The sequence below is a fragment of the Hemitrygon akajei genome, unplaced genomic scaffold (genome assembly GCF_048418815.1).
Source record: "Hemitrygon akajei unplaced genomic scaffold, sHemAka1.3 Scf000033, whole genome shotgun sequence".
NCBI classification, from domain to species: Eukaryota; Metazoa; Chordata; class Chondrichthyes; order Myliobatiformes; family Dasyatidae; genus Hemitrygon; species Hemitrygon akajei.
The window spans coordinates 12,951,784-12,972,042 of NW_027331919.1; the positions used below are offsets into that span (position 1 = coordinate 12,951,784).

General features: G+C 48.9%; 1 protein-coding gene across 1 annotated transcript in view; it reads left to right on the forward strand.

The window, feature by feature from the left end:
* The window catches only part of LOC140719898 (NACHT, LRR and PYD domains-containing protein 3-like), a 113,882-nt gene extending 94,224 nt beyond the window's left edge, over window positions 1-19,658 (forward strand). Inside the window, exons 9-12 of the mRNA XM_073034824.1 lie at window positions 18,595-18,681; window positions 18,839-19,009; window positions 19,165-19,329; window positions 19,484-19,658. Coding sequence (XP_072890925.1) covers window positions 18,595-18,681; window positions 18,839-19,009; window positions 19,165-19,329; window positions 19,484-19,658 — 598 coding nt within the window. The remainder of the gene's footprint in view (window positions 1-18,594; window positions 18,682-18,838; window positions 19,010-19,164; window positions 19,330-19,483) is intronic.
* Window positions 19,659-20,259: the final 601 nt, after the last annotated feature.

Sequence of the window (20,259 nt, forward strand, 5' to 3'; positions counted from 1 at the left end):
ATGCCCTGAGCTTTGATTTTACCCACCAATCTCCTATGTGGGACCTTATCAAATGCCTTCTGAAAATCGAGGTACACTACATCCACTGGATCTCACCCGTCTAACTTCTTGGTTACATCCTCGAAAAACTCCAAAAGATTAGTCAAGCATGATTTACCCTTGGTAAATCCATGCTGGTCGGCCCAATCCTATCACTGCTACCTAGATATGCCACCATTTCATTCTTAATAATGGACTCTAGCATCTTCCCCACCACCGATGTCAGGCTAACAAGTCGATAGTTCTCTGTTTTCTCCCTCCCTCCTTTCTTAAAAAATGGGATAACATTAGCCATTCTCCAATCCTCAGGAACTGATCCTGAATCTAAGGAACATTAGAAAATGATTACCAATGCATCCGCAATTTCCAAGGCCACCTCCTTTAGTACCCTAGGATGCAGACCATCTGGACCTGGGGATTTGTCAGCCTTCAGTCCCATCAGTCTACTCATCACCGTTTTCTTCCTAATGTCAATCTGTTTCATTTCCTCTGTTACCCTATGTCCTTGGCCCATCCATACATCTGGGAGATTGCTTGTGTCTTCCCTAGTGAAGACAGATCTAAAGTACTCATTAAATTCTTCTGCCATTTCTCTGTTTCACATAACAATTTCACCCAATTCATTCTTCAAGGGCCCAACATTGTTCTTAACTATCTTCTTTCTCTTCACATACGTAAAAAGCATTTGCTATCTTCCTTTATATTCCTGGCTAGCTTGCGTTCGTACCTCATTTTTTCTCCCCGTATTGCCTTTTTAGTTAAGTTCTGTTGTTCCTTAAAAACTGCCCAATCATCTGTCCTCCCACTCACCTTAGCTCTGTCATACTTCCTTTTTTTTAATGTTCTGCAATCTCTGACTTCCTTTGTCAACCACTGTGGCCCCTTTCCCCCCTTTGATTCCTTCCTTCTCTGGGGACAAACTGATTTTGCACCTTGCGCATTATTCCCAAGAATACCTGCCATTGCTGTTCCACTGTCTTTTCTGCTAGGCTATCCATCCAGTCAACTTTGGCCAGCTCCTCCCTCATGGCTCCATAGTTTCCCCTGTTCAACTGCAACACTGACACCTCTGAGCTGCCCTTATCCTTCTCAAACTGTAGATAAAAACATATCATGTTATGGACACTACCTCCTAATGGCTCCTTTACTTTAAGATCGCTTATCAAATCCTGTTCATTACACAGGACTAAATCCAGAACAGCCTTGTCACGGGTCGGCTCTCGTACAAGCTGTTCCAAGAATGCATCCCGTAGGCACTCTACAAACCCCCTATCCTGAGGTCCAGCACCAAACTGTTTCTCCCAGTTCACCTGCATGTTGAAATTCCCCATCCTCCTACCTCCTGAGGGATCTCTTTTCCACATCCATTTCCTCCTGTGGGATCTCTCTTCCCCATCCCCCCTCCTTCTATGGGATCTCTCCTCCTCATCCCCTTCCTCCTGTCAGATCGCTCTTCCTCATCCCCTTCATCCTGTGGGATCTTGCTTCCCCATCCCCCTTCTTTTGTGGGATCTCTCTGTTCCCCATCTCCCTTCCTCCTGTGGGATCTCTCTTCCCAATCCCCTTCCTCCTGTGGTATCTCTCTTTCCCATCCCCCTACCTCCTGATGGATCTCTCTTCCTGATTCTGCTTCCTATTGTGGGATCTCTCTTCCGCATCCAATAACTCCTGCCGGAAATTTCTTCCCAATCCTCCTTCCCTCTGTGGGATCTCTCTTCCACATCCCCCTTCCTCCTGTGGGATCTCTCTTCCCCATCTCCCATCCTCCTGTGGGATCTCTCTTCCCCAGCCCCCTTCCTCCTCTGGGATTTCTCTTTCCCATCCCCCTACCTCCAGTGGGATCTCTCTTTCCCATTCTCCTTCCTCTTGTGGGATCTCTCTTCCCCATCTCCCTTCCTTCTGTGGGAACTCTCTTCCGGATCCCCTTCCTCCTGTGGTATCTCTCTTTCCCATCCCCCTACCACCTGTTGGATCACTCTTCCTGATGCTGCTTCCTACTGTGGGATCATTCTTCCCCATCCACTTCCTCCTGTGGGATCTCTCTTCCACATCCCCCGTCCTCCTGTGGGATCTCTCTTCCACATCCCCCATCCTCCTGTGGGATCTCTCTTCCCCATCCCCCTTCCTCCTGTGGCACAATAGACAATAGGTGCAGAAGTAGACCATTCGGCCCTTCGAGCCTGCACCGCCATTTTGAGATCATGGCTGATCATCTACTATCAATACCCGGTTCCTGCCTTGTCCCCATATCCCTTGATTCCCCTATCCATATGATAGCTATCTAGCTCCTTCTTGAAAGCATCCAGAGAACTGGCCTCCACTTCCTTCCGAGGCAGTACATTCCAGACACCCACAACTCTCTGGGAGAAATTTTTCCTTAACACTGTCCTAAATGACCTACCCCTTATTCTCAAACCATGCCCTCTGGTACTGGACTCTCCCAGCATCTGGAACATATTTCCTGCCTCTATCTTGTCCAATCCCTTAATAATCTTCTATGTTTCAATCAGATCCCTTCTCAATCTGCTTAATTCCAGCATGTACAAGCCCAGTCTCTCTAACCTCTCTGCGTAAGACAGTCCAGACATCCCAGGAATCAACCTCGTGAATCAGCGCTGCACTTCCTCTACAGCCAGGATGTCATTCCTTAACCCTGGAGACCAAAACTGTACACAATACTCCAGGTGTGGTCTCACCAGGGATCTGTACAAATGCAAGAAGATTTCCTTGCTCTTGTACTCAATTCCCTTTGTAATAAAGGCCAACATTCCATTAGCCTTCTTCACTGCCTGCTGTACTTGCTCATTCAATTTCAGTGACTGATGAACAAGGACTCCTAGATCTCTTTGTATTTCTCCCTTACCTAACTCTACACCGTTCAGATAATAATCTGCCTTCCTGTTCTTTCTCCCAAAGTGGATAACCTCACACTTATTCACATTAAACATCATCTGCCAAGTATCTGCCCACTCACCCAGCCTATCCAAGTCACCCTGAATTCTCCTAACATCCTCATCACATGTCACACTGCCACCCAGCTTAGTATCATCAGCAAATTTGCTGATGTTATTCTCAATGCCTTCATCTAAATCGTTGATGTAAATTGTAAACAGCTGTGGTCCCAATACCGAGCCCTGTGGCACCCCACTAGTCACTACCTGCCATTCCGAGAAACACCCATTCACCGCTACCCTTTGCTTTCTATCTGCCAAAAAGTTTTCTATCCATGTCAATGTCTTCCCCCCGATGCCCTGAGCTTTGATTTCACCCACCAAACTCCTATGTGGGACCTTATCAAATGCCTTCTGAAAATCGAGGTATACTACATCCACTGGATCTCACCCGTCTAACTTCCTGGTTACATCCTCGAAAAACTCCAACAGATTAGTCAAGCATGATTTACCCTTGGTAAATCCATGCTGGCTCGTCCCAATCCTATCACTGCTATCTAGATATGCCACTATTTCATCCTTAATAGATAGATACTTTATTCATCCCCATGGGGAAATTCAACTTTTTTTTTCCAATGTCCCATACACTTGTTGTAGCAAAACTAATTACATACAATACTTAACTCAGTAAAAAAAAATATGATATGCATCTAAATCACTATATCAAAAAGCATTAATAATAGCTTTTAAAAAGTTCTTAAGTCCTGGCGGTTGAATTGTAAAGCCTAATGGCATTGGGGAGTATTGACCTCTTCATCCTGTCTGAGGAGCATTGCATCGATAATAATGGACTCTAGCATCTTCCCCACCACTGATGTCAGGCTGACAGGTCGATAGTTCTGTTTTCTCCCTCCCATCTTTCTTAAAAAATGGGATAACATTAGCCATTCTCAAATCCTCAGGAACTGATCCTGAATCTAAGGAACATTGGAAAATGATTACCAATGCATCCGCAATTTCCAGGGCCACTTCCTTTAGTACCCTAGGATGCAGACCATCTGGACCTGGGGATTTGTCAGCCTTCAGCCCCATCAGTCTACTCATCACCGTTTCCTTCCTAATGTCAATCTGTTTAATTTCCTCTGTTACCCTATGTCCTTGGCCCATCCATACATCTGGGAGATTGCTTGTGTCTTCCCTAGTGAAGACAGATCTAAAGTACTCATTAAATTCTTCTGCCATTTCTCTGTTTCCCATAACAATTTCACCCAATTCATTCTTCAAGGGCCCAACATTGTTCTTAACTATCTTCTTTCTCTTCACATACGTAAAAAGCTTTTGCTATCTTCCTTTATATTCCTGGCTAGCTTGCGTTCATACCTAATTTTATTCTCCCCGTATTGCCTTTTAAGTTAAGTTCTGTTGTTCTTTAAAAACTTCCCAATCATCTGTCCTCCCACTCACCTTAGCTCTGTCATACTTCCTTTTTTTTTAATGCTATGCAATCTCTGACTTCCTTTGTCAACCACTGTGGCCCCTTTCCCCCCTTTGAATCCTTCCTTCTCTGGGGATGAACTGATTTTGCACCTTGTGCATTATTCCCAAGAATACCTGCAGTTGCTGTTCCACTGTCTTTTCTGCTAGGCTATCCGTCCAGTTAACTTTGGCCAGCTCATCCCTCATGGCTCCATAGTTTCCCCGTTCAACTGCAACACTGACACCTCCGAGCTGCCCTTATCCTTCTCAAACTGCAGATAAAAGCACATCATGTTATGGTCACTACCTCCTAATGGCTCCTTTACTTCAGGATAGCTTATCAAATCCTGTTCATTACACAAGACTAAATCCAGAACAGCCTTGTCCCGGGTCGGCTCTCGTACAAGCTGTTCCAAGAATGCATCCCGTAGGCACTCTACAAACCCCCTATCCTGAGGTCCAGCACCAAACTGTTTCTCCCAGTTCACCTGCATGTTGAAATTCCCCATCCTCCTACCTCCTGTGGGATCTCTTTTCCACATCCATTTCCTCCTGTGGGATCTCTCTTCCCCATCCCCCCTCCTTCTATGGGATCTCTCTTCCTCATCCCCCTTCCTCCTGTCAGATCTCTCTTCCTCATCCCCTTCATCCTGTGGGATCTCGCTTCCCCATCCCCCTCCTTTTGTGGGATTTCTCTTCCCCATCTCCCTTCCTCCTGTGGGATCTCTCTTCCCAATCCCCTTCCTCCTGTGGTATCTCTCTTTCCCATCCCCCTACCTCCTGTTGGATCTCTCTTCCTGATTCTGCTTCCTATTGTGGGATCTCTCTTCCGCATCCAATAACTCCTGCCGGAAATTTCTTCCCAATCCTCCTTCCCTCTGTGGGATCTCTCTTCCACATCCCCCTTCCTCCTGTGGGATCTCTCTTCCCCATCTCCCATCCTCCTGTGGGATCTCTCTTCCCCAGCCCCCTTCCTCCAGTGGGATCTCTCTTTCCCATTCTCCTTCCTCTTGTGGGATCTCTCTTCCCCATCTCCCTTCCTTCTGTGGGAATTCTCTTCTGGATCCCCTTCCTCCTGTGGTATCTCTCTTTCCCATCCCCCTACCACCTGTTGGATCTCTCTTCCTGATGCTGCTTCCGACTGTGGGATCACTCTTCCCCATCCACCTCCTATAACCATATAACAATCACAGCACGGAAACAGGCCATTCCGGCCCTCCTAGTCCGTGCTGAACTCTTAATCTCACCTAGTCCCACCTACCCACACTCAGCCCATAACCCTCCACTCCTTTCCTGTCCATATACCTATCCAACTTTACCTTAAATGACACAACTGAACTGGCCTCTACTACTTCTACAGGAAGCTCATTCCACACAGCTATCACTCTCTGAGTAAAGAAAGACCCCCTCGTGTTTCCCTTAAACTTTTGCCCCCTAACTCTCAAATCATGTCCTCTTGTTTGAATCTCCCCTACTCTCAATGGAAACAGCCTATTCACGTCAACTCTATCTATCCCTCTCAACATTTTAAATACCTCGATCAAATCCCCCCTCAACCTTCTACGCTCCAATGAATAGAGACCTAACTTGTTCAACCTTTCTCTGTAACTTAAGTGCTGAAACCCAGGTAACATCCTAGTAAATCGTCTCTGCACTCTCTCTAATTTATTGATATCTTTCCTATAATTCGGTGACCAGAACTGTACACAATATTCCAAATTTGGCCTTACCAATGCCTTGTACAATTTTAACATTACATCCCAACTTCTGTACTCAATGCTCTGATTTATAAAGGCCAGCGTTCCAAAAGCCTTCTTCACCACCCTATCTACATGAGACTCCACCTTCAGGGAACTATGCACTGTTATTCCTAGATCTCTCTGTTCCACTGCATTTCTCAATGCCCTACCATTTACCCTGTATGTTCTATTTGGGTTATTCCTGCCAAAATGCCTCCTGCTGGAAATTTCCTCCCCATCCCCCGTCCTACTGTGGGATCTCTATTCCACATCCCCCATCCTCCTGTGGGATCTCTCTTCCCCATCTCCCTTCCTCCTGTGGGATCTCTCTTCCCAATCCCCTTCCTCCTGTGGCATCTCTCTTTCCCATCCCCCTACCTCCTGTTGGATCTCTCTTCCTGATTCTGCTTCCTATTGTGGGATCTCTCTTCCGCATCCAATAACTCCTGCCGGAAATTTCTTCCCAATCCTCCTTCCCTCTGTGGGATCTCTCTTCCACATCCCCCTTCCTCCTGTGGGATCTCTCTTCCCCATTTCCCATCCTCCTGTGGGATCTCTCTTCCCCAACTCCCATCCTCCTGTGGGATCTCTCTTCCCCAGCCCCCTTCCTCCTGTGGGATCTCTCTTCCCCATCTCCCATCCTCCTGTGGGATCTCTCTTCCCCAGCCCCATTCCTCCTGTGGGATCTCTCTTCCCCATCTCCCATCCTCCTGTGGGATCTCTCTTCCCCAGCCCCCTACCTCCAGTGGGATCTCTCTTTCCCATTCTCCTTCCTACTGTGGGATCACTCTTCCCCATCCACCTCCTCCTGCTGGAAATTTCCTCCCCATCCCCCATCCTCCTGTGGGATCTCTATTCCACATCCCCCATCCTCCTGTGGGATTTCTCTTCCCCATCCCCCTTCCTCCTGTGGGACAATAGACAATAGGTGCAGAAGTAGACCATTCGGCCCTTCGAGTCTGCACCGCCATTTTGAGATCATGGCTGATCATCTACTATCAATACCCGGTTCCTGCCTTGTCCCGATATCCCTTGATTCCCCTATCCATAAGATAGCTATCTAGCTTCTTCTTGAAAGCATCCAGAGAATTGGCCTCCACTTCCTTCCAAGGCAGTGCATTCCAGACCCCCACAACTCTCTGGGAGAAGAAGTTTTTCCTTAACTCTGTCCTAAATGACCTACCCCTTATTCTCAAACCATGCCCTCTGCTACTGGACTCTCCCAGCATCTGGAACATATTTCCTGCCTCTACCTTGTCCAGTCCCTTAAACCTCTATGTTTCAATCAGATCCCTTCTCAATCTCCTTAATTCCAGTGTGTACAAGCCCAGTCTCTCTAACCTCTCTGCGTAAGACAGTCCAGACATCCCAGGAATTAACCTCGTAAATCTACGCTGCACTTCCTCTACAGCCAGGATGTCCTTCCTTAACCCTGGAGACCAAAACTGTACACAATACTCCAGCTGTGGTCTCACCAGGGCTCTGTACAAATGCAAGAAGATTTCCTTGCTCTTGTACTCAATTCCCTTTGTAATAGAGGCCAACATTCCATTAGCGTTCTGCACTGCCTGCTGCACTTGCTCATTCACCTTCAGTGACTGATGAACAAGGACTCCTAGATCTCTCTGTATTTCTCCCTTACCTAACTCTACACCGTTCAGATAATAATCTGCCTTCCTGTGCTTACTCCCAATGTGGATAACCTCACACTTATTCACATTAAACGTCATCTGCCAAGTATCTGCCCACTCACCCAGCTTATCCAAGTCACCCTGAATTCTCCTAACATCCTCATCACATGTCACACTGCCACCCAGCTTAGTATCATCAGCAAATTTGCTGATGTTATTCTCAATGCCTTTATCTAAATCGTTGATGTAAATTGTAAACAGCTGTGGTCCCAATACCGAGTCCTGTGGCACCCCACTGGTCACCACCTGCCATTCCGAGAAACACCCATTCACCGCTACCCTTTGCTTTCTATCTGCCAACAAGTTTTCTATCCATGTCAATGTCTTCCCCCCGATACCGTGAGCTTTGATTTTACCCACCAATCTCCTGTGTGGGACCTTATCAAATGCCTTCTGAAAATCGAGGTACACGACATCCACTGGATCTCACCCGTCTAACTTCCTGGTTACATCCTCGAAAAACTCCAACAGATTAGTCAAGCATGATTTTCCCTTGGTAAACCCATGCTGGCTGGGCCCAATCCTATCACTGCTATCTAGATATGCCACCATTTCATCCTTAATAATGGACACTAGCATCTTCCCCACCACTGATGTCAGGATGACAGGTCGATAGTTCTCTGTTTTCTCCCTCCCTCCTTTCTTAAAAAATGGGATAACATTAGCCATTCTCCAATCCTCAGGAACTGATCCTGAATCTAAAGAACATTAGAAAATGATTACCTATGCATCCGCAATTTCCAGGGCCACCTCCTTTAGTACCCTAAGATGCAGACCATCTGGACCTGGGGATTTGTCAGCCTTCAGTCCCATCAGTCTACTCATCACCGTTTCCTTCCTAATGTCAATCTGTTTCATTTCCTCTGTTACCCTATGTCCTTGGCCCATCCATACATCTGGGAGATTGCTTGTGTCTTCCCTAGTGAAGACAGATCTAAAGTACTTATTAAATTCTTCTGCCATTTCTCTGTTTCCCATAACTATTTCACCCAATTCATTCTTCAAGGGCCCAACACTGTTCTTAACTATCTTCTTTCTCTTCACATACGCAAAAAGCTTTTGCTATCTTCCTTTATATTCCTGGCTAGCTTGCGTTCGTAACACATTTTTTCTCCCCGTATTGCCTTTTTAGTTAAGTTCTGTTGTTCCTTAAAAACTTCCCAATCATCTGTCCTCCCACTCACCTTAGCTCTGTCATACTTCCTTTTTTTTTTAATGCTATGCAATCTCTGACTTCCTTTGTCAACCACTGTGGCCCCTTTCCCCCCTTTGAATCCTTCCTTCTCTGGGGATGAACTGATTTTGCACCTTGTGCGTTATTCCCAAGAATACCTGCCATTGCTGTTCCACTGTCTTTTCTGCTAGGCTATCCGTCCAGTCAACTTTGGCCAGCTCCTCCCTCATGGCTCCATAGTTTCCCCTGTTCAACTGCAACACTGACACCTCCGAGCTGCCCTTATCCTTCACAAACTGTAGATAAAAACATATCATGTTATGGACACTACCTCCTAATGGCTCCTTTGCTTCAAGATCACTTATCAAACCCTGTTCATTACACAAGATTAAATCCAGAATAGCCTTGTCCCTGGTCGGCTCTCGTACAAGCTGTTCCAAGAATGCATCCCGTAGGCACTCTACAAACCCCCTATCCTGGGGTCCAGCACCAAACTGTTTCTCCCAGTTCACCTGCATGTTGAAATTCCCCATCCTCCTACCTCCTGTGGGATCTCTTTTTCACCATCCATTTCCTCCTGTGGGATCTCACTTTCCCATTCCCTTCCTCCTGTCGGATCTCTCTTCCCCATCCCCTTCCTCCTGAGGGATCTCTCTTCCCCATCTCCCCTCCTTCTATGGGATCTCTCTTCCTCATCCCCTTCCTCCTGTGGGATATCTCTTCCCCATCCCCCTCCTTTTGTGGGATCTCTCTTCCGGATCCTCTTCCTCCTGTGGTATCTCTTTCCCATCCCCCTACCTCCTGTGGGATCTCTCTTCCCCATCCCCCTTCCTCCTGTGGTATCTCTTTTTCCCATCACCCTACCTCCTGTTGGATCTCTCTTCCTGATTCTGCTTCCTATTGTGGGATCTCTCTTCCCCATCCAATTCCTCCTGCCGGAAATTTCTTCCCCATCCCCTTCCTCCTGTGGGATCTCTCTTCCCCATCCCCCTTCCTCCAGAGGGATCTCTCTTCCACATCCCCTTCCTCCTGTGGGATCTCCCTGCCCCATCCGACTTCCCCTTGTGGGGTCTCTCCGTTCCATTGCCCTTCCTCCCGTAGGATCTCTTTCCTAACCCCCTCCTTCCTGTAGGATGTTTCTTCCCCATTCTCCTTCCTCCTGTCGGATCTCTCTTCCCCATCCCCTTCCTCCTGTGGGATCTCTCTTCCCCATCCACCTCTTCTTGTGGGATCTCTCTACCCCATCGCCCTTCCTCATGTGGGATCTCTCTTCCCCAGCCCCTTTCCTACTGAGGGATCTCTTTTTCCCCATCCCCCTTCTGCCTGTCAGATCCCTCTTCCCCATCTCCCATCCTCCTGTGGGATCTCTCTTTCCCAGCCCCCTTCCTCCTGTGGGATCTCTCTTCCCCATCTCCCATCCTCCTGTGGGATCTCTCTTCCCCATCTCCCATCCTCCTGTGGGATCTCTCTTCCCCAGCCCCCTACCTCCAGTGGGATCTCTGTTTCCCATTCTCCTTCCTCTTGTGGGATCTCTCTTCCCCATCTCCCATCCTCCTGTGGGATCTCTCTTCCCCATCTCCCATCCTCCTGTGGGATCTCTCTTCCCCAGCCCCATTCCTCCTGTGGGATCTCTCTTCCCCATCTCCCATCCTCCTGTGGGATCTCTCTTCCCCAGCCCCATTCCTCCTGTGGGATCTCTCTTCCCCATCTCCCATCCTCCTGTGGGATCTCTCTTCCCCAGCACCCTACCTTCCGTGGGATCTCTCTTTCCCATTCTCCTTCCTCTTGTGGGATCTCTCTTCCCCATCTCCCTTCCTTCTGTGAGAATTCTCTTCCGGATCCCCTTCCTCCTGTGGTATCTCTCTTCCCATCCCCCTACCACATGTTGGATCTCTCTTCCTGATGCTGCTTCCTACTGTGGGATCACTCTACCCCATCCACCTCCTTCTGCTGGAAATTTCCTCCCCATCCCCCGTCCTCCTGTGGGATCTCTATTCCACATCCCCCATCCTCCTGTGGGATCTCGCTTCCCCATCTCCCATCCTCCTGTGGGATCTCTCTTCCCCAGCCCCATTCCTCCTGTGGGATCTCTCTTCCCCATCTCCCATCCTCCTGTGGGATCTCTCTTCCCCAGCCCCATTCCTTCTGTGGGATCTCTCTTCCCCATCTCCCATCCTCCTGTGGGATCTCTCTTCCCCAGCCCCCTACCTTCCGTGGGATCTCTCTTTCCCATTCTCCTTCCTCTTGTGGGATCTCTCTTCCCCATCTCCCTTCCTTCTGTGAGAATTCTCTTCCGGATCCCCTTCCTCCTGTGGTATCTCTCTTCCCATCCCCCTACCACCTGTTGGATCTCTCTTCCTGATGCTGCTTCCTACTGTGGGATCACTCTTCCCCATCCACCTCCTCCTGCTGGAAATTTCCTCCCCATCCCCCGTCCTCCTGTGGGATCTCTATTCCACATCCCCCATCCTCCTGTGGGATCTCTCTTCCCCATCCCCCTTCCTCCTGTGGGACAATAGACAATAGGTGCAGAAGTAGACCATTCGGCCCTTCGAGTCTGCACCGCCATTTTGAGATCATGGCTGATCATCTACTATCAATACCCGGTTCCTGCCTTGTCCCGATATCCCTTGATTCCCCTATCCATAAGATAGCTATCTAGCTTCTTCTTGAAAGCATCCAGAGAATTGGCCTCCACTTCCTTCCAAGGCAGTGCATTCCAGACCCCCACAACTCTCTGGGAGAAGAAGTTTTTCCTTAACTCTGTCCTAAATGACCTACCCCTTATTCTCAAACCATGCCCTCTGCTACTGGACTCTCCCAGCATCTGGAACATATTTCCTGCCTCTACCTTGTCCAGTCCCTTAAACCTCTATGTTTCAATCAGATCCCTTCTCAATCTCCTTAATTCCAGTGTGTACAAGCCCAGTCTCTCTAACCTCTCTGCGTAAGACAGTCCAGACATCCCAGGAATTAACCTCGTAAATCTACGCTGCACTTCCTCTACAGCCAGGATGTCCTTCCTTAACCCTGGAGACCAAAACTGTACACAATACTCCAGCTGTGGTCTCACCAGGGCTCTGTACAAATGCAAGAAGATTTCCTTGCTCTTGTACTCAATTCCCTTTGTAATAGAGGCCAACATTCCATTAGCCTTCTGCACTGCCTGCTGCACTTGCTCATTCACCTTCAGTGACTGATGAACAAGGACTCCTAGATCTCTCTGTATTTCTCCCTTACCTAACTCTACACCGTTCAGATAATAATCTGCCTTCCTGTGCTTACTCCCAATGTGGATAACCTCACACTTATTCACATTAAACGTCATCTGCCAAGTATCTGCCCACTCACCCAGCTTATCCAAGTCACCCTGAATTCTCCTAACATCCTCATCACATGTCACACTGCCACCCAGCTTAGTATCGTCAGCAAAATTGCTGATGTTATTCTCAATGCCTTTATCTAAAACATTGATGTAAATTGTAAACAGCTGTGCTCCCAATACCGAGCCCTGTGGCACCCCACTGGTCACCACCTGCCATTCCGAGAAACACCCATTCACCGTAACCCTTTGCTTTCTATCTGCCAACCAGTTTTCTATCCATGTCAATGTCTTCCCCCCGATGCCGTGAGCTTTGATTTTACCCACCAATCTCCTATGTGGGACCTTATCAAATGCCTTCTGAAAATCGAGGTACACTACATCCACTGGATCTCACCCGTCTAACTTCCTGGTTACATCCTCGAAAAACTCCAACAGATTAGTCAAGCATGATTTACCCTTGGTAAATCCATGCTGGCTCGGCCCAATCCTATCACTGCTATCTAGACATGCCACTATTTCATCCTTAATAATGGACTCTAGCATCTTCCCCACCACTGATGTCAGGCTGACAGGTCGATAGTTCTCTGTTTTCTCCCTCCCTCTTTTCTTAAAAAATGGGATAACATTAGCCATTCTCCAATCCTCAGGAACTATTCCTGAATCTAAGGAACATTGGAAAATGATTACCAATGCATCTGCAATTTCCAGGGCCACCTCCTTTAGTACCCTAGGATGCAGACCATCTGGACCTGGGGATTCGTCAGCCTTCAGTCCCATCAGTCTACTCATCACCGTTTCCTTCCTAATGTCAATCGGTTTCATTTCCTCTGTTACCCTATGTCCTTGGCCCATCCATACATCTGGGAGATTGCTTGTGTCTTCCCTAGTGAAGACAGATCTAAAGTACTCATTAAATTCTTCTGCCATTTCTCTGTTTCCCATAACAATTTCACCCAATTCATTCTTCAAGGGCCCAACATTGTTCTTAACTTTCTTCTTTCTCTTCACATACCTAAAAAAGCTTTTGCTATCTTCCTTTATATTCCTGGCTAGCTTGCGTTCATACCTAATTTTATTCTCCCCGTATTGCCTTTTAAGTTAAGTTCTGTTGTTCTTTAAAAACTTCCCAATCATCTGTCCTCCCACTCACCTTAGCTCTGTCATACTTCCTTTTTTTTAATGTTCTGCAATCTCTGACTTCCTTTGTCAACCACTGTGGCCCCTTTCCCCCCTTTGAATAATTCCTTCTCTGGGGACAAACTGATTTTGCACCTTGTGCATTATTCCCAAGAATACCTGCCATTGCTTTTCCACTGTCTTTTCTGCTAGGATATCCGTCCAGTCAACTTTGGCCAGCTCCTCCCTCATGGCTCCATAGTTTCCCCTGTTCAACTGCAACACTGACACCTCCGAGCTGCCCTTATCCTTCTCAAACTGTATATAAAAACATATCATGTTATGGTCACTACCTACTGATGGCTCCTTTACTTCAAGATAGCTTATCAAATCCTGTTCATTACACAAGACTAAATCCAGAACAGCCTTGTCCCGGGTCGGCTCTCGTACAAGCTGTTCCAAGAATGCATCCCGTAGGCACTCTACAAACCCCCTATCCTGAGGTCCAGCACCAAACTGTTTCTCCCAGTTCACCTGCATGTTGAAATTCCCCATCCTCCTACCTCCTGTGGGATCTCTTTTCCACATCCATTTCCTCCTGTGGGATCTCTCTTCCCCATTCCCCCTCCTTCTATGGGATCTCTCTTCCCCATCCCCCTTCCTCCTGTCAGATCTCTCTTCCTCATCCCCTTCATCCTGTGGGATCTCGCTTCCCCATCCCCCTCCTTTTGTGGGATCTCTCTTCCCCATCTCCCATCCTCCTGTGAGATCTCTCTTCCCCAGCCCCCTACCTCCAGTGGGATCTCTCTTTTCCATTCTCCTTCCTCCTGTGGGATCTCTCTTCCCCAGCCCCATTCCTCCTGTGGGATCTCTCTTCCCCATCTCCCATCCTCCTGTGGGATCTCTCTTCCCCAGCCCCCTACCTCCAGTGGGATCTCTCTTTCCCAATCCCCTTCCTCCTGTGGTATCTCTCTTTCCCATCCCCCTACCTCCTGTCGGATCTCTCTTCCTGATTCTGCTTCCTATTGTGGGATCTCTCTTCCGCATCCAATAACTCCTGCCGGAAATTTCTTCCCAATCCTCCTTCCCTCTGTGGGATCTCTCTTCCACATCCCCCTTCCTCCTGTGGGATCTCTCTTCCCCATCTCCCATTCTCCTGTGGGATCTCTCTTCCCCAGCCCCCTTCCTCCTGTGGGATCTCTCTTCCCCATCTCCCACCCTCCTGTGGGATCTCTCTTCCCCAGCCCCCTTCCTCCTGTGGGATCTTTCTTCCCCATCTCCCTTCCTCCTGCGGGATCTCTCTTCCCCAGCCCCCTTCCTCCTGTGGGATCTCTCTTCCCCATCTCCCATCCTCCTGTGGGATCACTCTTCCCCATCCACCTCCTCCTGCTGGAAATTTCCTCCCCATCCCCCGTCCTCCTGTGGGATTTCTATTCCACATCCCCCATCCTCCTGTGGGATCTCTCTTCCCCATTCCCCTTCCTCCTGTGGGACAATAGACAATAGGTGCAGAAGTAGACCATTCGGCCCTTCGAGCCTGCACCGCCATTTTGAGATCATGGCTGATCATCTACTATCAATACCCGGTTCCTGCCTTGTCCCGATATCCCTTGATTCCCCTATCCATAAGATAGCTATCTAGCTCCTACTTGAAAGCATCCAGAGAATTGGCCTCCACTTCCTTCCAAGGCAGTACATTCCAGACACCCACAACTCTCTGGGATAATTTTTTCCTTAACTCTGTCCTAAATGACCTACCCCTTATTCTCAAACCATGCCCTCTGCTACTGGACTCTCCCAGCATCTGGAACATATTTCCTGCCTCTATCTTGTCCAGTCCCAATCATCTGTCCTCCCACTCACCTTAGCTCTGTCATACTTCCTTTTTTTTAATGTTCTGCAATCTCTGACTTCCTTTGTAAACCACTGTGGCCCCTTTCCCCCCTTTGATTCCTTCCTTCTCTGGGGACAAACTGATTTTGCACCTTGCGCATTATTCCCAAGAATACCTGCCATTGCTGTTCCACTGTCTTTTCTGCTAGGCTATCCATCCAGTCAACTTTGGCCAGCTCCTCCCTCATGGCTACATAGTTTCCCCTGTTCAACTGCAACACTGACACCTCCGAGCTGCCCTTATCCTTCACAAACTGTAGATAAAAACATATCATGTTATGGTCACTACCTCCTAATGGCTCCTTTGCTTCAAGATCACTTATCAAACCCTGTTCATTACACAAGACTAAATCCAGAATAGCCTTGTCCCTGGTCGGCTCTCGTACAAGCTGTTCCAAGAATGCATCCCGTAGGCACTCTACAAACCCCCTATCCTGGGGTCCAGCACCAAACTGTTTCTCCCAGTTCACCTGTATGTTGAAATTACCCATCCCCCTTCCTCCTGTGGGATCTCTTTTTCACCATCCCCTTCCTCCTGAGGGATCTCACCTTCCCATTCCCTTCCTCCTGTCGGATCTCTCTTCCCCATCCCCTTCCTCCTGAGGGATCTCTCTTCCCCATCCCCCCTCCTTCTATGGGATCTCTCTTCCTCATCCCCTTCCTCCTGTGGGATATCTCTTCCCCATCCCCCTCCTTTTGTGGGATCTCTCTTCCCCATCCCCCTTCCTCCTGTGGTATCTCTTTTTCCCATCACCCTACCTCCTGTTGGATCTGTCTTCCTGATTCTGCTTCCTATTGTGGGATCTCTCTTCCCCATCCAATTCCTCCTGCCGGAAATTTCTTCCCCATCCCCTTCCTCCTGTGGGATCTCTCTTCCCCATCCCCCTTCCTCCAGAGAGATCACTGTTCCCCAACGTCCTTCCTCCTGTGGGATCTCTCTTCCACATCCCCTTCCTCCTGTGGGATCTCCCTGCCCCATCCGACTTCCCCCTGTGGGGTCTCTCCGTCCCATTGCCCTTCCTCCCGTAGGATCTCTTTCCTAACCCCTGCCCTCCTGTAGGATGTTTCTTCCCCATCTCCTTCCTCCTGTTGGGTCTCTCTTCCCCATCCCCTTCCTCCTGTGGGATCTCTCTTCCCCATCCACCTCTTCTTGTGGGATCTCTCTACCCCATCGCCCTTCCTCATGTGGGATCTCTCTTCCCTATCCCCCTTTCCTCCGGAGGGATCTCTTTTTCCCCATCCATTTCTACCTGTGGGATCTCTCTTTTCCATCTCCTTCTTCCTGTGGGATCTCTCTTCCCCATCCCCCTTCCTCCTGTGGCATCTCTCTTCCCCATCATCCTTCATCCTGTGGGATCTCTCTTCCCCATCATCCTTCATCCTGTGGGATCTCTCTTCCCTATCCCCCTTTCCTCCTGTGGGATCTCTCTTCCCTATCCCCCTTTCCTCCTGTGGGATCTCTCTTCCCTATCCCCCTTTCCTCCTGTGGGATCTCTCTTCCCTATCCCCCTTTACTCCGGAGGGATCTCTTTTTCCCCATCCATTTCCACCTGTGGGATCTCTCTTCCACATCCCCCTTCCTACTGTGGGATCTCTCTACCCCATCCCTCTTCCTCCTGTGGGATCTCACTTACCCATCCCCCTTCCTCCTGTGGGATCTCTCGTCCCCATCCCCCATCCTCCTGTGGGATCTCTCTTCCCCATCCCCCTACCTCCTGTTGGATCTCTCTTCCTGATTCTGCTTCCTACTGTGGGATCACTCTTCCCCATCCACTTCCTCCTGCTGGAAATTTCTTCCCCATCCCCCTTTCTCCGGAGGGATCTCTCATTGCCCTCCCCTTCTCCCGTGGGATCTCTCCTGCTGATTCCGTTTCCGACTGTGGGATCTTTCTTCCCAATCTCTTTCACCCTGTGGGATCTCTTCCCCATCCTCCTTCCTCCTGTGGGATCTCTCTTCCCCATCCCCATCCTCCTGTTGGATCTCTCTTCCCCATCTCCTTCCTCCTATGGGACCTCTTCCCCATTCCCCTTCCTCCTGTGGGATCTCTCTTCCCCATCCACCTTCCTCCTGTGGGATCTCTCCTTCCCATTCCCTTTCCTCCCATAGGATCTCTCTTTCCTAACCCCTTCCACCTGTGGGAACTCTCTTCCCCATCCCCCTTCCTCCTGTGGGAACTCTTTTCCCCATCCATTTCCTCCTGTGGGATCTCTTTTTCCCCATCCATTTACTCCTGTGGGATCTCTTCCCCATCCTCCTTCCTCCTGTGGGATCTCTTCCCCATCCTCCTTGCTCCTGTGGGATCTCTCTTCCCCATCCATTTCCTCCTGTTGGATCTCTCTTCCCCATCTCCTTCCTCCTATGGGACCTCTTCCCCATCCCCTTCTTCCTGTGGGATCTCCCTTCCCCATCCCACTTCTTCCTGCCGGATCTCATTTCCTCATCCCCTCCCTCCTGTGTGATATCTCTTCCCCATCCCTTTCTTCCTGTGGGATATCTCCTCCCCATCCCCTTCCTCCTGTAGATCTCTTTTCCCAATCTCCTTTCTCCTGTGGGATCTCTTTTCCTGATTCAGCTTCCTACTGCGGGATCTCTCTTCCCCATCCACTTCCTCCTCTAGGATCTCTCTTCCCCTTTCCTCTTCCTCCTGTGGGATATCTCTTTCCCATCCTCTTCCTCCTGTGGGATTTCTCATCCCCATCCCCCTTCCTCCTGTGGGATCTCTCATCCTCATCCCCCTTTCTCCTGTGGGATCTCTCTTCCCCGTACCCCGGTGGGATCTCTCCTTCCCCATCCCCCCATAACTGTGGTATCTCTTTTCCCCATCCCACTTCCTCCTGTGGGATCTCGTTTCCCCATCCCTTTCCTCTTGTGTCTTTCCATCCGTTCCCTCAGGTGGGGTCTCTTCCTCCATTTCCCATCGACATTTCCCGATTCACAAAGCTTCCTCACTGTGGGGCTATATCACCCCCATCCCTGCCCCTTGTGACACTCTGTGGTCAGTAACACTTTTCTAGGCAACGGAGAACGAGACAGAAAATGTGGAGTTCACAGGGTCACAGCAACAGACTAAATGACTGACATTGGGTGAATACCCTGGAGCTGGGCAGTGAGGGACATTGACAGTGATGGGAACTCCGATCAGTGATTTACGGAAGGGTTTAATGTTTCCTGAAATATCCGCTTGAGAGAATTACCCTCAGACCCACGGTTTGTATCACTTTGTTCATCAATTTGTCTGTTTGTGTTTAGACTCGGGAAGAATAACCTGGGAGATTCAGGAGTGAAACTGGTGTTGTCGGCTCTGAGGAACCCGGAGTGTAAAATACAGAAACTGTGGTAAGTACCGGACTGTGGCAGATTGTGTTTACAGTCACTGGGTGTCTGACACTGAACATTAATGTAATCAGTAATAGTGTTACTGATAAACACTGGGGATTTGTACCGTCTCCTGTCTCTCTGTGTCCTTCACCCTCACTCTCTCTCTCATCTCCAGGCTGAGGGATGTCGGTCTCACAGATTCTGGTGCCGAGGATCTCGTCTCCGCTCTCAGTACAAACCCATCACTGACGGAGCTGGACCTGAATTATAATAAACTGGGAGATTCAGGAGTGAAACTGGTGTTGTCGGCTCTGGGGAACACGAAGTGTAAAATACAGAAACTGTGGTAAGTACCAGACTGTGGGAGATTGTGTTTACAGTCACTGGGTGTCTGACACTGAGCATTAATGTGATCAGTAATTGTGTTACTGATAAACACTGGGGATTTGTACCGTCTCCTGTCTCTCTGTGTCCTTCACCCTCACTCTCTCTCATCTCCAGGATGAGGAATCTCACAGATTCTGGTGCCGAGGATTTCGCCTCCGCTGTCAGTACAAACCCATCAGTGACGGAGCTGTACCTGAGTGATTGGGAACTGCGAGATTCAAGAGTGAAACTGGCCTCTGCAGCTCTGAGGAACCCGGAGTGTAAAATACAGAAACTGCGGTAAGTACCAGACTGTGGGAGATTGGTTTACAGTCACTGGGTGTCTGACACTGAACATTAATGTGATCAGTAATAGTGTTACTGATAAACACTGGGGATTTGTACCGTCTCCTGTCTCTCTGTGTCCTTCACCCTCACTCTCTCTCATCTCCAGGCTGAACAATGTCGGTCTCACAGATTCTGGGGCCGAGGATCTCGTCTCCGCTCTCAGTACAAACCCATCACTGACGGAGCTGGACCTGAATTATTATGAACTGGGAGATTCAGGAGTGAAACTGGTCTCTGCAGCTCTGAGGAACCCGGAGTGTAAAATACAGAAACTGGAGTAAGTACCAGACTGTGGGAGATTGTGTTTACAGTCACTGGGTGTCTGACACTGAACATTAATGTGATCAGTAATAGTGTTACTGATAAACACTGGGGATTTGTACCGTCTCCTGTCTCTCTGTGTCCTTCACCCTCACTCTCTCTCATCTCCAGGCTGGTCAATGTCGGTCTCACAGATTCTGGGGCCGAGGATCTCGCCTCCGCTCTCAGTACAAACCCATCACTGACGGAGCTGGACCTGAGTTATAATAAACTGGGAGATTCAGGAGTGAAACTGGTGTCTGCGGCTCTGAGGAACCCGGAGTGTAAAATACAGAAACTGGAGTAAGTACCAGACTGTGGGAGATTGTGTTTACAGTCACTGGGTGTCTGACACTGAACATTAATGTAATCAGTAATAGTGTTACTGATAAACACTGGGGATTTGTACCGTCTCCTGTCTCTCTGTGTCCTTCACCCTCACTCTCTCTCATCTCCAGGCTGTGGAAAGTCGGTCTCACAGATTCAGGGGCCGAGGATCTTGTCTCCGCTCTCAGTACAAAACCATCCCTGACGGAGCTGGACCTGACATTCAACTCTCTGACAGACGGATCTGTCCCCGCT